Source organism: Coregonus lavaretus (genome assembly GCF_964263955.1).
Source record: "Coregonus lavaretus genome assembly, chromosome: 19".
In the NCBI taxonomy this organism is placed as follows: Eukaryota; Metazoa; Chordata; class Actinopteri; order Salmoniformes; family Salmonidae; genus Coregonus; species Coregonus lavaretus.
Genome location: NC_140006.1, coordinates 35,631,148 through 35,651,042, shown reverse-complemented (window position 1 = coordinate 35,651,042; position 19,895 = coordinate 35,631,148). Strand labels below are relative to the sequence as shown.

At 44.5% G+C, this 19,895-nt stretch overlaps 1 protein-coding gene across 1 annotated transcript; it reads right to left on the bottom strand.

The window, feature by feature from the left end:
* Positions 1 to 306: 306 nt before the first annotated feature.
* Positions 307 to 18,044, bottom strand: LOC311146488 (protein phosphatase 1L-like). Its single transcript, XM_084182994.1, has 4 exons — positions 17,307 to 18,044; positions 3,817 to 3,991; positions 1,562 to 1,723; positions 307 to 873 (listed from the first exon to the last, which is right to left on the bottom strand). The coding sequence occupies exons 1-4, from the start codon at positions 17,703 to 17,705 to the stop codon at positions 521 to 523; spliced, it is 1,089 nt and encodes a 362-aa protein (XP_084039120.1). The 5' UTR covers positions 17,706 to 18,044; the 3' UTR covers positions 307 to 520.
* Between the last annotated feature and the right edge of the window lie 1,851 nt (positions 18,045 to 19,895).

The following is a 19,895-nucleotide window of genomic DNA, read 5'->3' as shown; positions in this document are numbered from 1 at the left end:
ACTATGTTGACGAAAAAGGCAATGGCTGGAGCTAGCTCTCTCATTGATTTACATTCCACAAAAATGAAATTCTCAAAGATGCATTTTTTAAAAACAATTTTCTTCAGAACATTATCAGTCCTGTGACAGTAGAATACACTGCCAGAGTGTGTACAGAGAACAGTAGATCAGTTTGCTGTACTGTTTGAGTCAGAGAGTCATCTTCTCAGTGATGAAGAAGAGGTGATCTCTCTCTCTCTGTGTGTGTGTGTCAAGATGATCAAGCACTCCAGCTTCAGAGTTAAGGCCATAATTCAAACAAAAATACTTCTCTATCCAAAAGTCATAGTCAGAAATGAAAAACAAACAACATAGTTTAGGGTGTTGGTGTGGGTGTACATGCGTGTCAAAGAGAATGCCAGGTATGCAGGTTGCAACAGTTCCCAATCCTCCCCATTGATTGCTTGCTGCACTATCCATATGGTAGAAGAGTCTAACTATAACACGACCTTGTGACCTCATCGTGACCTCATCACCGCCTCTACTCCTCAGCCTTGTTCCCCACAGGGCCGCTCTTGAACTTGACCACCATGACGGTGATGTTGTCGGGGCAGCCACGGTAGAAAGACTGCAGCACGATGCTCTTGGCACCGTAGTGCGGCTCGTCCAGGCGCTCGCGCACAAAACGCACCGCCTCCTCATTGCTGAAGGCGTCCCACAGCCCGTCCGACGCCAGGATCATGAACTCGGGCTGCAGCTTGTCCAGGTCAAAGGTCAACACGTCGGGGTCAGGGATGACCACATTGAGGTTCTTCAGGGGGTAGTCGCCAAGCGAGCGAGACATGGCCAGTATGCCCTGGACGCGCCACGAGCCGTTGAAGCTGATGAAGCCCCCTGGTGGTGAAGGGATGGAAGTGCAATGCACTTTGATTAAACTGTCGGTAACTTTATTATCTCACACTGGGACATTTGTCATTGATTGTGTACACGGAAAACAACACAGAAAAAAGTGCAGACGGAGCAAGGGAATTTCTCTATCACAGTCAAATGACATTATATCTATATTTCTATAGATATTCTATTTACCAAAGCCACCTCAGCATAGCAGTGATTCCTATCATTTGTCAGAGCAAGTAATATATTCAACTCCTCTTGCACTTCCAAAGAGGGCCAACAGGTGGTGAGTCAAGGCTGCAATTCTGCAGTCTCTCCATTTGACACTAATTCATTCTAGTGATTCATCCTAGTGTGCCATTGCTATCTGCTCAAGTGTGGGAAATATTTTATGTTGCCATGACGTTATGCACTACATTCCACAGCCAATAAGATGGTATGTGTGTTTTGTTTCTGTGCTGAACACTAAGGGCAGGTTTCCTGGACAGATTAAGCCTGGTTCTGGACTAAGAAGCAGTTCTCCATTCAAAGTGTTTTTAAGTTCAGGACTAAGGTTAATCTGATCCAGAAAACCCACCCCAATGTGTGACTTCACTCTGTTGAGTTTAGCTAGGTTTGACACAAACACGTCTTTTTAACGTCCCCATAGCATTGTGGTGCTGTTGACCCATGCTGGTGGTCCACTCACCTGCCCTCTTGATCCTCTTGCGCTCCTTCAGCTGGTATGGCTTGTGGTCATGTGACAATGCCACAGCGTTTCCGTCCTTGTCACACAACACGCCTCGTGAGTCCCCAACGTTGGCCACCGTCAGCTCCCTGTCCGATAGCAGGGCCACCAGACATGTAGTACCTGAGAGAGGGAGACAGAGGTGATATTTCAATTTAAAGGGAAATTACATTCCAAAACCATAGATGATCTACACAACTGATGGCCTGCGACGTGGGCTCATATTGACATTAGACTACTGTGAAGGTCTGAAAACATCTGAGTGTAATGAACCTTTAAGTTCACATGTTTTTCACCTGTGATTCTCATTCTCAGAATACCACAAGTGTACCAAGGTCTGCTAACCAACCAAAATACTGAGAGCCATGCTGTATTTCCATCACAGCTATGAAAGTCCAGGTAACAGGAGTGAAGGCCCTACTAACTTATCTGACAAAGGTCTACCTTTTCATGTCATCCTCCTCCATTGACAATCCAGTTATTTATAAGGTACTGTTTCCAGTACAGGCATCTAATCCATTTCTCAGGGCTGACAATAAATATCTCAGGGCAACAAAGTGGCTCTGTGTACCGGCGTATAATAACACTGACTTTGTGTCTTGATCTTCCAAAGGTCATCTCCATGGAGACATTTCACCTCCGCCATAATAAATATACATTTGATGTATACGGCTTTACTTTTCTACAGACCAAATCTGTAAAAAATCGAAAAAGTGCTTTACATGTACATTTTTTATATATATTTTTTATGCATAAAGTGATTTGGATTTGTCAACTCTGACCCTGTCTTAAGCATTGTTGTGTTCAACAGCTGTAAAAAAGAGTAAAACGGGGAGTAGTGCTGAGAGTAGTGCTGAGCGTAGTGCTGAGCGTAGTGCTGAGAGTAGTTCTGAGCGTAGTGCTGAGCGTAGTGCTGAGAGTAGTGCTGAGCGTAGTGCTGAGAGTAGTTCTGAGCGTAGTGCTGAGCGTAGTGCTGAGAGTAGTGCTGAGCGTAGTGCTGAGAGTAGTGCTGAGAGTAGTTCTGAGCGTAGTGCTGAGAGTAGTGCTGAGAGTAGTGCTGAGAGTAGTGCTGAGAGTAGTGCTGAGAGTAGTTCTGAGCGTAGTGCTGAGCATAGTGCTGAGAGTAGTGCTGAGCGTAGTGCTGAGAGTAGTGCTGAGAGTAGTTCTGAGCGTAGTGCTGAGCGTAGTGCTGAGAGTAGTGCTGAGCGTAGTGCTGAGCGTAGTGCTGAGAGTAGTGCTGAGAGTAGTTCTGAGCGTAGTGCTGAGAGTAGTGCTGAGCGTAGTGCTGAGCGATTAGTGCTTTTTGAAGTCGGTTCAGTTTCGGTTAGATTATTAAAAAATATTCACGGTTTTAAATTTCAGTTTCGATTACTTTTTTAACATTAAATTACAATGATTTTAGAGCTTTTAAATGGAAATTCTAAATAGTGAGCATTCAATTGCCAAAACATTGAAAATATTCCATTCTCTCGGTCAGGTCCACATTGGGTAGAAATCAATAGAAAAATAGAATATTACTATAAAATAATAAAAATTGTCAGCTGTGTATATTACTTTATTTGAATACTATTATTTTTCATTCCTTAAAGTAATCTCTGTGCTCCCCATACTGTACTGTCTTTAGTCATCCTATTTAGCTAGCCTGCCTATGTATGCTGCAGTGCAGAGCTGTTGCAAATGAGGACAGACGATTTTTACGTGCTGCGTGCTTCAGCACTCGGTGGTCCCGTTCTGTGAGCTTGTGTGGCCTACCACTTTGCGGCTGAGCTGTTGTTGCTCCTAGACATTTCCAGTTCACAATAACAGCACTTAGAGTTGACCGGGGCAGCTCTAGCAGGGCAGACATTTTACGAACTGACTTGTTGGAAAGGTGGCATCCTACGACAGTGCCACGTTGAAAGTCACTGAGCTCTTCAGTAAGGCCATTCTACTGCCAATGTTTGTCTATGGAGATCGCATGGCTATGTGCTTGATTTTATACACCTGTCAGCAACGGATGTGACTGAAAAAGCCGAATCCACTAATTTGAAGGGGTGTCCACATACTTTTGTATATATAGTGTATCTGACCTACTGTCTTAACCACTCCACATTATTGCCACATTTTTTACCCGTCAGACCTATGCTCGTATTCATAAAATGTCTCAGAGTAGGAGTGCTGATCTAGGACCTAAAAGGCTCAACTGATCTTAAATCAGCACTTCTACAGTCCCTCACCTGCTTCATCGTGATTGGCGGAGAGCTTATCCACCATGTCTCGGTCTATGGCCAGGATACGCTGCTCCAGGATGCTGGGGTAGGAGAGAACGGTCTCCCTCTTCTCCCTGTCATAGGACAGCAGCTGCTGCCTCAGAGACTCTGGAAGGTGGGCCTTTACATAGTCTGCCGCAGCCTGTGAAAGATGGAGAGAGAGAGGGAAAAAGGGGGGAGAGAGTGGGGAGAGAGGAGGGAGAGGGGGGGGGAGAGAGGAGGGACAGAGGGGGGAGAGAGGAGGAAGAGAGGGGGAGAGAGGAGGGAGAGAGGGGGGAGATGAGGGAGAGAGAGAGAGGGGGGGAGAGAGGAGGGAGAGAAGGGGGAGAGAGAGAGCGAGGGGGGAGAGAGGGGGAGAGAGAGAGGGGAGAGAGAGAGGGGAGAGAGAGGAGGGAGAGAGGTGGGAGAGAGAAGGGAGCGAAGTGGGAAAGAGGGGGGAGAGAGAAGGGAGAGAAAGAGAGCAATATAAGTATTTAGAAAGTTGTTCATCACGGTTTTGGTTGAATTTCAGGTATTTGACCGGTCGACTTTCCGATGATTGGTTGATACTTTTACTTGTACAGAGGTACAGAATGCTTGTTTTTTTGCCTGTAGCCGAATGAATCCGGATGAAATGTTTGAACGAGGCACATTTTTATTGTCTGTGTTCAGCAGTGTTGTGAGCCTCCGATGCTGTAAATGACTGATGTCCTTGAGAAAGTGTCTGTCTAAATGCCCATCTTTTGCCAGAGCACAGCCAGGAGATAGCCGCCAATGTAAACAGAGAGTATCAGACATTTAGTTTCAAAATGTCTGTTTATATAATGGAAATTGTTCAATCTGAATTAAAAGTCCAAACAAGTTCTTCATATTGAAATACATTTGTATTTGTATTTGTATTTATTAGGGATCCCCATTAGCTGCTGCCAAGGCAGCAGCTACGCTTCCTGGGGTCCAAACACATTAAAGCACTTACATTACATATAAAACAAAATATAAAACAGTACATCATATAACATTATTACACCACTACATATCTACAATACAAAATGTTTAATACCACCATACAACAATATCACAATGTATGCGTATGCATGTGTCTGTACCTTTGTGTGTGTATTGACCCCAAAGTACAAGTTAAAAACACAACAAAATTATTGAAATACACACCAAAGGCACGACATGACACTCAAAGACACCAATGTTTTCTAGGAGCTACCAGAGATATACAAACAGAAGCTATACATAGTGCAAGACCAGATAAATTATATTTGACCGAGCACATTTTATACTGTATGTAGAAAGGGTTTCAATGTGGAAGGCTGTCTACAGCTAATTAATGTGTCTACATACAGACATTTACATTTACATTTACATTTAAGTCATTTAGCAGACGCTCTTATCCAGAGCGACTTACAGTTAGTGCATACATTATTTTATCGAACCCACAACCCTGGCGTTGCAAACGCCATGCTCTACCAACTGAGCTACATCCCCTGCCGGCCAAATCCCTCCCCTAATTGGTGCAACCAATTACCTTCAGAAGTCACATAATTAGTTAAATAAAGTCCACCTGTGTGCAATCTAAGTGTCACATGATCTGTCACATGATCTCAGTATATATACACCTGTTCGGAAAGGCCCCAGAGTCTGCAACACCACTAAGCAAGGGGCACCACCAAGCAAGCGGCACCATGAAGACCAAGGAGCTCTCCAAACAGGTCAGGGACAAAGTTGTGGAGAAGTACAGATCAGGGTTGGGTTATAAAAAAATATCTGAAACTTTGAAAATCCCACGGAGCACCATTAAATCCATTATTAAAAAATTGAAAGAATATGGCACCACAACAAATCTGCCAAGAGAAGGCCACCCACCAAAACTCACGGACCAGGCAAGGAGGGCATTAATCACTGAGGCAACAAAGAGACCAAAGATAACCCTGAAGGAGCTGCAAAGCTCCACAGCGGAGATTGGACTATCTGTCCATAGGACCACTTTAAGCCGTACACTCCATAGAGCTGGGCTTTACAGAAGAGTGGCCAGAAAAAAGCCATTGCTTAAAGAAAGAAATTAGCAAACACGTTTGGTGTTCGCCAAAAGGCATGTGAGAGACTCCCCAAACATATGGAAGAAGGTACTCTGGTCAGATGAGACTAAAATTGAGCTTTTTTGCCATCAAGGAAAACGCTATGTCTGGCGCAAACCCAACACCTCTCATCACCCCGAGAACACCATCCCCACAGTGAAGCATGGTGGTGGCAGCATCATGCTGTGGGGATGTTTTTCATCGACAGGGACTGGGAAACTGGTCAGAATTGAAGGAATGATGGATGGCGCTAAATACAGGGAAATTCTTGAGGGAAACCTGTTTCAGTCTTCCAGAGATTTGAGACTGGGACGGAGGTTCACCTTCCGGCAGGACAATGACCCTAAGCATACTGCTAAAGCAACACTTGAGTGGTTTAAGGGGAAACATTTAAATGTCTTGGAATGGCCTAGTCAAAGCCCAGACCTCAATCCAATTGAGAATCTTAAAGATTGCTGTACACCAGCGGAACCCATCCAACTTGAAGGAGCTGGAGCAGTTTTGCCTTGAAGAATGGGCAAAAATCCCAGTGGCTAGATGTGCCAAGCTTATAGAGACATACCCCAAGAGACTTGCAGCTGTAATTGCTGCAAAAGGTGGCTCTTCAAAGTATTGACTTTGGGGGGGATGAATAGTTATGCACGCTCAAGTTTTCTGTTTTTTTGTCTTATTTCTTGTTTGTTTCACAATAAAATATATTTTGCATATTCAAAGTGGTAGGCATGTTGTGTAAATCAAATGATACAAACCCCCAAAAAATCCATTTTAATTCCAGGTTGTAAGGCAACAAAATAGGAAAAATGCCAAGGGGGGTGAATACTTTCGCAAGCCACTGTTTTCTGTTGACTGTTACCTGAGTAAGCACAGTAAATATCCTTGGTTTTACTACACGTAGAAATGTGGTTTTCGTTGTCGCTAAAGTTAGAGGTGTATTTTCAGTATTTTACTGATTCCATTCCCCTTCCTTCCTGCTCTTCTTTTCAGGCCCTTTCATTTTTTTCACTGCCTCCTTTCTCCTCAGATCATGTTCATCATATTGAATATTAATTCAGCTCCTGTAAGCTCATATATATTTCATTATAGAAGCGTTCAAAACTCTTCAAAACTCGAAGACTCATGTCGTCTTTTGCATATTCGTTACACTTTGCAATCAACAGTTGTTGTGTTTTAATCAGTCCTGTAATCAAGCCATCCAATTAACCGAGGCAGATGAGATATTAACGAATAAACTAATTTCACTCATGGTGATAATTATAGGAGCAGATTGATTTGAGAGAGAGGAGAGGGGCATGTAATGAGGAAGGGAAATTGTATAAAATAAATGATTTTTTGACACTGGTGTTACCAGTGTGAGTAATCTTACTCTCTCTCGCTCTCTCGCTCTCTCTCTCTCTCTCTCTCTCTCTCTCTCTCTCTCTGTATGAGTGTAATCATTCATTCGTTCAATTTGTATGGGAGGAACACAGGGAGCCTTGAATAGTGAACAGTGAATGTAAAGTTACCCATCCAAGAGCATTCAACCTTATTTCATTCAATTCAATGCATATTTTGCATCGTGAAAACGTCTGTCTTTGTCTTTAAACTGCGAAAAGATTGAAAAAGGAAAGATAGTTGAGAATTTGCTACATATTTGCAGTTTAAGGACACACTGCTCAGACAGAGACAAGCTGTTCTGTACACAGATATTTGTTTAGGAGACATTTAGCTCCTTTTGATACCAGGGGACAAGCAAACATTTTAATTTGCAGAAGATTATTTAGAAAAAAAGCCATTGAACATGTGCCCTCACATTTACCACAAACCCCTCCTGTGACTTGAAGGCAGACTTCTAGAGACTTGGCTAACCGAAAGGTTCATACTGAAAAGGTGAACATTTAGTCCTCTGAGTGTGTTGGGTTTGGTGCTCTCTCCAACTAACACACCTCTGTTACTCCCACCACATGCTTGCCAAAAGAGCTCAGCTCAGGATAGCTTAATTCAACACACACACCCGGCCACAAAGGTTCCACAACACATACCCATATTTTACATTTACATTTTTAGTAATTTAGCAGACGCTCTTATCCAGAGCGACTTACAGTTAGTGAATACATATATATATTTTTTATACTGGCCCCCCATGGGAAACGAACCCACAAACCTGGCGTTGCAAACGCCATGCTCTATCAACTGAGCTACATCCCTGCCGGCCATTCCCTCCCCTACCCTGGACGACGCTGGGCCAATTGTGCGCCGCCCATGAGTCTCCCGGTCGCGGCCGGCTGCGACAGAGCCTGGATTCGAACCAGGATCTCTAGTGGCACAGTTAGCACTGCGATGCAGTGCCTTAGACCACTGCGCCACTCAGGAGACTCACTCACCTAGTCTACTGTGCATGTTTCTATTGACGTGCCTCTGGCAGTACTCATAATGTTGTGGAACCTTCCCCTTGTGATTTATCAGGAGGACCAGGCCTTCCTTGTGAACCAGCTCTACAGTCAAGGGGGCCTGCCTGATGTAGGCATCGGCGACTCCCTCCTGCGGTACTCTGGGCTCAACGCGTCGGTCGTGCTGCTGGACCACTCTGCCCAGCTGCTGGCCTTCGTGGATAGCCAGGCCCCGGCCTACGTTGCCAGCCTTGGTGCGACTCTCGCCGGCCTGAGCAGTGTGCCCAACCCAGTGGGCATTGGTGCTCTGGTGGTCTCCATGATCTTAGAGATCAGCGCAGCCGGTCTCTTGGAGCCCCAGCCAGACGCGTCCCACCTGCTCCGCCATGTCTTTGCCGAAGAGAAAGCTTCGGAAGTGCGTGACCTGATGGAGGAGTACCTGAAACGCTACCGGATGCACGTGGGGGCTAGCGAGCGCCTGCTGAATGACACACGGCGTCTGGAGGCCCGAGCTCAGTGTCCAGCTGACTCGTCTGAAGAACTCCATGCTGCATGACGGCCACATGAGCTCGCGGGCACTCAAGCACGGGGTCAACGGAGCCACCTTCCACTCCCAGATGCTGGTGCACCAAGCCCGTCTGGAGCAGGACAATGGGACAGCTGCCCATGCGGCTCTGGGCTCCTACCTGCAGGAACTACACCCCCTGCTGGCCGAGTACAGGAGGTACAGAAGCTCCAGCCTAGAAATGGTGAAAGATTGGTTCGGTTCTTGTCACAAGAGGGAGCGAAGGAGGAGGCAGCTGTGTATTGGGGATTGTTGGCCAATGTTCAGTTTGTGACAAAGAGACTGGCGAGACACTAAGTGTTCCACTCCAAAACAAAGATGGATGGTTTCTACCAAGAAGCTATTGCCAACAGATCAAAGAGGCCTACATCAATCACACATCCTCAAACTAAGACCAGATCACAGGCATGAAGGGTTATTTCACAGCCATTCACGGGAACCTGACCAACCTTATAGCTCAGCGTGGCATCTTCCATGTTCCCACACAACTATCTCTAGTAAACCAAACCCAACCCAGGCAACAGGTTTGGAGTTGATACACCGGTATACAGATGGAAATGTATTAATAAAGATGATCAAGTCACCCAGAAACCCCTATTCCATGATTGGAAGATAACTAATCTAATTGATTTCAAATGCGAAGCTCTGACTTGAGTGTGTGTGTGTGTGTGTGTTCAGTGTGTGTGTTTGTGTGTGTGTTTGTTCAGTGTGTGTGTGTTTGTGTGTTCAGTATGTGTGTTTGTGTGTGTGTTTGTTCAGTGTGTGTGTGTTTGTGTGTTCAGTGTGTTTGTGTGTGTGTGTGTGGGGGGGGGCTCTGATTTGTGTGTTCCTGGCAAAACTCCCACTGAGAACAAGGTCAAAGTGCCCAAATCAAATCAAATCAAATTTTATTTGCCACATGCGCCGAATACAGCAGGTGTTGACATTACAGTGAAATGCTTACTTACAAGCCCTTAACCAACAAAGCAGTTTTTAAGAAAAAAAAAAAAAAGCTAATAATTAAAGAGCAGCAGTAAAATAAAATAACAGTAGGGAGGTTATATACAGGGGGTACCGGTACAGAATCAATGTGCGGGGGCACTGGTTAGTAGAGGTAATTGAGGTAATATGTACATGTGGGTAGAGTTAAAGTGACTATGCATAAATAATAAACAGAGTAGCAGCAGCGTAAAAGAGGGGGTTGGGGTGGCGTGGGGACCTAGACTTGGCGCTCCGGTACCGCTTGCCGTGCAGTAGCAGTGAGAACAGTCTATGACTAGGGTGGCTGGAGTCTTTGATACTTGTTAGGGCCTTCCACTGACTGGTATAGAGGTCCTGGATGGCAGGAAGCTTGGCCCTAGTGATGTACTGGGCCGTACGCACTACCCTCTGTAGTGCCTTGAGGTCGGAGGCCGAGAAGTTGCCATACCAGGCAGTGATGCAACCAGTCAGGATGCTCTCGATGGTGCAGCTGTAGAACTTCTTGAGGATCTGAGGACCCATGCCAAATCTTTTCAGTCTCCTGAGGGGGAATAGGCTTTGTCGTGCCCTCTTCACGACTGTCTTGGTGTGTTTGGACCATGATAGTTTGTTGGTGATGTGGACACCAAGGAACTTGAAGCTCTCAAGCTGTTCCACTACGGCCCTGTCGATGAGAACGGGGACGTGCTCAATCCTCTTTTATTCCCTGTAGTCAACAATCATCTCCTTTGTCTTGATCACGTTGAGGGAGAGGTTGTTATCCTGGCACCACACAGCCAGGTCTCTGACCTCCTCCCTATAGGCTGTCTCATCATTGTCGGTGATCAGGCCTACCACTGTTGTGTCGTGGGTAAACTTAATGATGGTGTTGGAGACGTGCCTGGCCATGCAGTCATGGGTGAACAGGGAGTACAGGAGGGGACTGAGCACGCACCCCTGAGGGGCCCCCGTGTTGAGGATCAGCGTAGAATATGTGTTGTTACCTACCCTTACCACCTGGGGGCGGCCCGTCAGGAAGTCCAGGATCCAGTTGCAGAGGGAGCTGTTTAGTCCCAGGGTCCTTAGCTTAGTGATGAGCTTTGAGGGCACTATGGTGTTGAACGCTGAGCTGTAGTCAATGAATAGCATTCTCACGTAGGTGTTCCTCTTGTCCAGGTGGGAAAGGGCAGTGTGGAGTGCAATAGAGATTGAATCATCTGTGGATCTGTTGGGGTTATCTTAGTGTTCTTGGGCACAGGTATTACAGACTCCGTCAGGGACATGTTGAAAATGTCAGTGAAGACACTTTCCAGTTGGTCAGCGCATGCTCGGAGTACACGTCCTGGTAATCCGTCTGGCCCTGCGGCCTTGTGAATGTTGACCTGCTTAAAAGTCTTACTCACATCGGCTACAGAGAGCAAGATCACTTAGTCATCCGGAACAGCTGATGCTCTCATGCATGCTTCAGTGTTGCTTGCCTCAAAGTGAGCATAGAAGTGATTTAGCTCGTCTGGTAGGCTTGTGTCACTGGGCAGCTCGCGGCTGTGCTTCCCTTTGTAGTCTGTAATAGTTTTCAAGCCCTGCCACATCCGACGAGCATCAGAGCCGTTGTAGTATGATTCAATCTTAGTCCTGAATTGACTCTTTGCCTGTTTGATGGTTCGTCGGAGGGCATAGCGGGATTTCTTATAAGTGTCCAGGTTAGAGTCCCGCTCCTTGATAGTCATAGCTCATGCATGTCACTCTGTCACCATGACCACAGGAAAGGTAACGGGATCACAAACACACACACACACACACACACACACACACACACACACACACACAGCAGGGGTGGTAAGGGGACCAGACAGGAAGGTTAAATATTTAATCATAGGATAGGAATAGGCTGAATGTTCCAGATAGATATATAAACAGCCTGCCCTTTCAGACTCCCTCCAGCCTCCACTACACAATGACAAGGAGGTCCCTTATCTTAAAGGTAAGGTAGCATAAACGTAACCACATGTAACATATGGATTTGCATTAGAATACGCATCAAAAGTCCCAATGCAAAGTTACACCTCACTTTTCAAAAAAAATTGTATTACATAAAACTGATCAGAATTCTGAAGAATGCCAAAGAATGCCGGAAAAAACATTTGATGGGTGTGACGTAATATGGAGGACCAGGCAAGCCAGCCTATTCCCTATAATGTAAACTCCAACAGAAATAACTTCAAATGTATAACTTCAAATTAAACCAAATTGATTGCACTCATGACTACTGGTTTCTATTTCTATTTTCAGCCAACTTACAAGCAAATACTTTATGAATGTATTGTTACAAATCCACTTGCAAGATTGCTAGCCAACACGCCTGCTAACGTTATGATGCTATCAACACCTAGCTTAAAGCTACATTAAAGTAAACCAAAGTTTTCTAAATATATAACGCCATCTAACCAGTTATCAAATAATGTTACCAGTATATGCATTTATCTTAGCCAGCAAGCCAGCCAGCCAGCTAAAGTTAGTTATTTTAGCCTGCTAGCTAGCCAGCTAACTAACCTAACTAGCCAACCACCATGGTCTAAATAGCTAAGTAGTAAGCCAGAGAACAACTAGTCTAGCACAGACAGGAACTCTCATTCCAAATCCTGCCATCCACTGGTTATACTAAGCTTCAAAGCTTGCTTCTCGTTTTTTGAGACACAAATTATTGGACCACAAATGAGTCATAACCCTGTCATTGTGGGTATTACTGCACTATGTGGGTATTACTGAACTAGCTACAAACAGCTACTACAATACTCACTCGCTCAATCGACTACCACTAGCCAAACGCACAGGAGAAAAATAGTTGCAGTTTTTAATTTATGTACATAGTAGCTCACCAGCGCCAACACTTGGTTTGGAATGTAATTACACGCTAGCATGGGTAGTAGCTACCGATAGCCAGCTGGAACTAGCTAGGTAGCACTATTTCGTTGAGAAATAGTGCATTGTGGGTAGTTCTGAAGATATCCGGAAATAAGTTAATAAATATGTAAAAACGCTAAAACATAACTATGTTTGTAGTTATAGGTAACCAGATTGTGACTACAACTAAGTTACTGAGTCTTTGACCACACTGTGTTGTTACTTTGGTGAGTAAAAATTCATGTTTCCTACCCTTTAACAGGATCTTGCCTATCTATTTAGATAAGGTTGAGTGTATTTGAATGTCATAGAGTGGCACGTTCAATGGTTAAAAGCAGTGATTGGAACCGGTTCAGGGTACAGAACCGAAAACCGGAAAATAACGAAATTTTTCAAGGAACAGAAACGGTTAATAACATTGTTACGTTCCAGACATTTTCTTCTAGTCCCACAAAATAATGCAACAAAACGCCTATGCTAAGCCCTCACTCTTTCACTCAGAAATGTATTCCAGTGTATGCCTGCCTGCTGAAAATCTTTGCCTGTGTGTGTGTTTAGGCGACCTGCCCCTCCCCCCTATGAAGAATAGGCTACTGCAGGGGTTCCCAAACATTTTCACTCAGGGCCCCACCTCCAGCATTGGGGAACATCCCTTGTGCTGTCTACTCAACTTAAATTCTGGTCATGGTTAGGATGGCCCCAGACTGTGTGACTTTCAAAATGCTCTGTTTTGAGTGATAGTTTTATGTATCCTGAAAGCTGGGGTGGGAACATGTTTTGTTTGGACCTACCTCTCTCTTTCCAAATCCAATGCTGTGCTGACCACAGACTCTAATGATGCTGACAGTTCAACAGCATCCCATGTGATTTAAGCTATTATCTGTAATTAATGATGATGAACATACAGTGAGGGAAAAAAGTATTTGATCCCCTGCTGATTTTGTTCGTTTGCCCACTGACAAAGACATGATCAGTCTATAATTGTAAAGGTAGGTTTATTTGAACAGTTAGAGACAGAATAACAACAAAAAAATCCAGAAAAACGCAGGTCAAAAATGTTATAAATTGATTTGCATTTTAATGAGGGAAATAAGTATTTGACCCCTCTGCAAAACATGACTTAGTACTTGGTGGCAAAACCCTTGTTGGCAATCACAGAGGTCAGACGTTTCTTGTAGTTGGCCACCAGGTTTGCACACATCTCAGGAGGGATTTTGTCCCACTCCTCTTTGCAGATCTTCTCCAAGTCATTAAGGTTTCGAGGCTGACGTTTGGCAACTTAAACCTTCAGCTCCCTCCACAGATTTTCTATGGGATTAAGGTCTGGAGACTGGCTAGGCCACTCCAGGACCTTAATGTGCTTCTTCTTGAGCCACTCCTTTGTTGCCTTGGCCGTGTGTTTTGGGTCATTGTCATGCTGGAATACCCATTCACGACCCATTTTCAATGCCCTGGCTGAGGGAAGGAGGTTCTCACCCAAGATTTGACGGTACATGGCCCCATCCATCATCCCTTTGATGCAGTGAAGTTGTCCTGTCCCCTTAGCAGAAAAACACCCGCAAAGCATAATGTTTCCACCTCCATGTTTGACGGTGGGGATGGTGTTCTTGGGGTCATAGGCATCATTCCTCCTCCTCCAAACACGGTGAGTTGAGTTGATGCCAAAGAGCTCGATTTTGGTCTCATCTGACCACAACACTTTCACCCAGTTCTCCTCTGAATCATTCAGATGTTCATTGGCAAACTTCAGACGGCCCTGTATATGTGCTTTCTTGAGCAGGGGGCGCGGGCGCTGCAGGATTTCAGTCCTTCACGGCGTAGTGTGTTACCAATTGTTTTCTTGGTGACTATGGTCCCAGCTGCCTTGAGATCATTGACAAGATCCTCCTGTGTAGTTCTGGGCTGATTCCTCACCGTTCTCATGATCATTGCAACTCCACGAGGTGAGATCTCGCATGGAGCCCCAGGCCGAGGGAGATTGACAGTTATTTTGTGTTTCTTCCATTTGCAAATAATCGCACCAACTGTTGTCACCTTCTCACCAAGCTGCTTGGCGATGGTCTTGTAGCCCATTCCAGCCTTGTGTAGGTCTACAATCTTGTCCCTGACATCCTTGGAGAGCTCTTTGGTCTTGGCCATGGTGGAGAGTTTGGAATCTGATTGATTGATTGCTTCTGTGGACAGGTGTCTTTTATACAGGTAACAAGCTGAGATTAGGAGCACTCCCTTTAAGAGTGTGCTCCTAATCTCAGCTTGTTACCTGTATAAAAGACACCTGGGAGCCAGACATCTTTCTGATTGAGAGGGGGTCAAATACTTATTTCCCTCGTTAAAATGCAAATCAATTTATAACATTTTTGACATGCGTTTTTCTGGATTTTTTTGTTGTTATTCTATCTCTCACTGTTCAAATAAACCTACCATTAAAATTATAGACTGATCATTTCTTTGTCAGTGGGCAAACGTACAAAATCAGCAGGGGATCAAATACTTTTTCCCCTCACTGTATAGGCCTCTTTTACTAGGCTATGGTTTTGAGAGACACCTACCCATTGGGACCCGTCATTCAGGGCAGGTGCAGAGCCCCACCTGTTTTGAGCCACCTGTTTAGCCAAAAAATAAATAATGTGTTGCCTGTTTTACATGTTATTTTGCCATTAATACGTGTCACAAATCAGTTTGCAAACAATGTAAAAAATAAATATTTGAGTTAATAAAGCTGCATATAAACATGGTCTCTTTTTTGCTTTCTTGAGTAAGGCAGCTCCAAAATGCAGGTATTTCAGCCTAGCTCAGTGCTTTATGTGGTGGTGGGGCAGCCAGCTGAAAATACGGAGCATAGGGGTTGGTAATGTTCTCTAGTTGTGCCGTGATTGGCTCAGTGTTCTGTCACTCATGGGGCCACTTCGTCACCGCAAAATCTACAGGGAGAGCAAAAAAATTCAAGCCCATTGGGTGCTGCCATAGATTTACTTTAGAAGTGCCCATCCAAGAAGGCTCAAGGTCTTTGGCCACAGATAAAATGACGTCAAATCACCTTATATGTATCGTAGCTTTGATTGGACTGATCATGTCATCATCATACTTTCAAAATCTTAGCTAGCAAGCTAGACAAGCAGTCATCATCATGAATCAAGTTGACAATCTACTGGCAAATCCTTTTCAATCCTTGTCATATGAAGAGAAATTATAGATAAAACATAACGGTGCTCATCAGCCATTGGGCATAAACATTACACAACAAGTAGGAAATCGCAAATTCAACAATGAGTGGTTTGGAAGGAATCAGTGGCTAACTGCAAGTGTTGCAAAGCAATCACTAGCCTGCTATTCAGTGGAGTGGGTGTGTGGTCCAATTCTGGGTTTAAGGGTCTCTTTTCCAACCTTAAAATTATAAACATTCACATGCCATCGGCCAGAAAAGGTTGAATACATTGGCCATGCTGTCAATCCAGCATGACTTCTGCTGCGTTCAAAACAACTGTAAACTCTGAACTGGGAAATCTCAGACTTCAGTGAGTTCAAGACAACTGGGAACTGAAAAAAAAGAACTCCGACTGGGAAAATACGTTTTGAACGGTCATCCAAAGGTCGGGAACTCGGGCCTCTTTCTAGAGCTCCGTCTTGAAGATCACTGACATAATGATTCAACCTTGTTTTTTTTTCCAGAGTTCCCAGTTGTCTTGAAAGCACTATAAATCCAAAGAATGCCAGACTTAGATTACAAAGTTTGATGACAAAATGTGGCCACAAGAAGGACCGCAGCGCCACCTTCCTGTTCATGTGAGGATAGCACAACAAAGTGAGTCCCAAAATGTATTGTATGCTGCTGCATAAATGATGTAATATGCCAGGGAGATATGTATACTGTAGCTAAAAAAGTAATACTAAGTGTATGTTGTGTAGTAAGCTGTTAGTAGCCCATGTGCCTCACCCTAATAATTTGGTCCCTTTTCCCCTCTTAATGTCGCCTACTGTTCTGACTTGGTGGTGCACATGTAGCCTATAGACTGTTTTAGAGAAATGTAATCATCAAATATTGTAAGAGCTTTCATTGTCTGCTTATATGCCCCCTTTATTTATCCTACGGTTCTGACTTGGTGTACAGGGAGAATACTGTAAGAACCGCCCATGTTATGAATTCTGCCTTACATTTCAAAAGCGCTGAACAAATAGTAACTATATTGACTATGACCGTCCTAGCTCGCTCATTAATGTCTTAATCGAAATTACGGATTGCCCTTTATTCGCTTATCATCCACTTATGCCATAGTTTATACATCTCAATTGTCAGTAGAAACCACATTTGTTTAAGCAAGTCAGCCATATCAGCTATGTTTTTTTTAAGGCAGTAAATGAGGCTGAATGAACTGTTTCGCTGCTAGACAAGGCTCCGCTGATAGCCAGGTGTAGCAGTGGTAAGGTGTTAGTACTGCTGTTGGGACTCTATGTAGGCCCTAACCGTTTGTGGGCACCGGTCGTCACCGTTATTGTGTAATTAATGTATTGTTTAGTGCTGTGTTGTGTTGTGTTGTGTAGTGGCTTAGCTGGCATGCAGCAAAACAAATTGGGGAGTTTGCAACACCAAGATTTAGATGCTAAAATCGCCACTGCACCTACCTCACCACCGTGTCCGTCAAATATCCCAAATATAGACGGGTGACTCTTGTTGGTGATGTCGGTGAGTACCTCGAATCGGTCCTCCATGTGGTCGCGCCGCCCCTGAATGGAGTACACTGCTACATTGTTGTTTTTGAAGTCCCATGTTTTTGAGAATTCAGCGTTTAGGACGTTCAGGCCCCCCAACCTGTCGTTTTGCATGATCTCCGCCACTTTCCCCTTCACCATGTTCACGGCATCCCGGCTGGACTTGACGATGGTCTTCACCTCGTCCGTGTGGAAGAAGTAACTCCATAAAGCCAAGCTAATGCATAGCAGAAACAATGTCTCTGGCCTGAGGAGGAAATAACGCATGATCCGACCCAAAAGAGACAACAGCGTCATTGTGTCTCCTATCATCACACGCAAGAAAACTGCTGACGGTTGCCCCTCTCGTGCAGGTCAATTCACTCCATTATATCCGTTCAAGGGAATAATAAAAAACGTCCACCATCAAAGTCTGATGTCACTATTATCTGATGTAACACTGAAGAGCGAACGACGAAAGCGGGCAGAGTCATTGGCTTGAAAGACACAAGTGAGACTGTCCTGGCTCGCGAAATAACAACTGCAGCACGATGATTCGCCGACAAACCCGTTATGAAGCCGCTGTAGTATGTAGCTCATTGTAGGCTTTGCCAATAACCGGACGACCCACCGGAATGTGAGGAGGAGTTGTCACGGGGGGCACCGGAATGTGAGGAGGAGTTGTCACGGGGGCGTAGTAGGTGTTTCGGGTTCGGTGGTCTGTTTTTGCGCACCGGAATGTGAGGAGGAGTTGTCACGGAGGGCACCGGAATGTGAGGAGGAGTTGTCACGGGGATCGTAGTAGGGGTTTCGGGTTCGGTAGTCTGTTTTTGCGTTGACCCCCCCCTCTTGTCGTCGTCGTCGTCGTCCCCCGGTCTTCAACTCTAGTCGGTGATGACAGTGTGCGCAGCTGCTGCAGAACGTCCTATGATGGATCATCATCACAACAACTGCAGCAAGCCGGGGTGTTTATAATAGTCTTAATATTCAGGATTTGTAATGTAAGTCTGTCTATAGCTTTCCTTTTATTCCACTTTTCAGATGAATCTGGTTATTGAAATGTAATTAGCCTAACTGTAGAGTTTATTATTGTCAAATGTATTATTAAATTATTAGGCCGATTAAGCATATTACACTGGTATCAGGTGTTAGTGTTGAGATGGAACAAAAGCTTACACACCCACCAGAGGCTGTCCAGGAAACGGTTGGTGTCCACTGAATACTAGTCTATAAACAGCATCCAAAGCCCAACACGAGGAATGTTATAGCCCTCTGGTGGCTGACTCCAGTACCATTTGTCTCCTATTGAGACTAAACAGAACTGGTCCCACTTTAAAACCTATGTATTTAAAATTACATAGACACATAAATTTTTTACATATTGTGACATAACTCTTATTACTTATATACCTGCTTGTCCTTTGCACAATTTCAAATATTTGCAAATAAGCTCACAGTGGAAATAACTGTAATCTAAGCAATCATTCTGACGTAAAGGGAGGTTTTACCACAATTAATGTAACTTTGTTTACTATTCTAATACACATAAAAAAATAATTCTGTACTTCCACAAACTGCAAACAAATTGTCACAGACTAATGTACTATGCAACAATGTGATTGTGGACCTATACACTGTAATACTGGCCTATGTACCATGTGAATATAGTCTCTGAAACCCAGACCTTGGAGCAACAGGAACATTGGTACATTATTGTGGGAGGCAACCCGTCTGTCTAGAGAGATTAATGTGAAAACACACTTTTTAGCGCCACCACGTAATGTTATATGGGACCACATTATTAGGAAACTCTCATTGACATATTGGGGTGTCAAACTCAATTCCTGGGAGTCCGTATGTCTGCGGGTTTTCACTTCACAAGCAGGAAATGATTGGGAACACAGAGAATTCACTACAATTTTACACCATACAGTGGTCACAGGCATATTCATCAGACGTTCTCACTTCAATAATAAGGTCATTAGACAACAGCTGCTACATATCAAATGTGAGCCTAGATGTGTTTGATAAAGGTCCCTCAATGTTAACTTCCTTCCTTTCATCTCTCTTATTCTCTCTCTCTGTTGCTTGAAGAACATAATTCCGGAAAGCCAAAATGACATTATTTTGTTTCACATGTTTGGGCCTACCTCCACCCTGTAGGTCATGGCCAGTGTTGTTTCACATGTTTGGGCCTACCCCCACCCTGTAGGTCATGGCCAGTGTTGTTTGACATGTTTGGGCCTACCCCCACCCTGTAGGTCATGGCCAGTGTTGTTTGACATGTTTGGGCCTACCCCCACCCTGTAGGTCATGGCTAGTGGACATTCAGACACTACAGTAAAAAAGCACATTGGGAATGTGATTAAAAAGCCATGTAGGCCTACCTGTATCCAAAGCTGGTCCAAAGTTTCCTCACCCCAGGACACTTCCCCATGTGACTATCCCATGAAAAATAGAGAACAATTAGCACTCTGTGTTTGCATTTATCATGAGTTTATTCACGGAACAAACAAGTAGGCT

Bases quoted from the DNA above. Each gene is read 5' to 3' on its own strand.
- LOC311146488 (XM_084182994.1), bottom strand. From the start codon at position 17,705: ATGATAGGAGACACAATGACGCTGTTGTCTCTTTTGGGTCGGATCATG. The intron at 3,992-17,306 runs GTAGGTGCAGTG...CATCTTTCACAG, and splicing joins TTGACGGACACGGTGGTGAG to GCTGCGGCAGACTATGTAAA. The intron at 874-1,561 runs GTGAGTGGACCA...CTTCACCACCAG, and splicing joins CAAGAGGATCAAGAGGGCAG to GGGGCTTCATCAGCTTCAAC.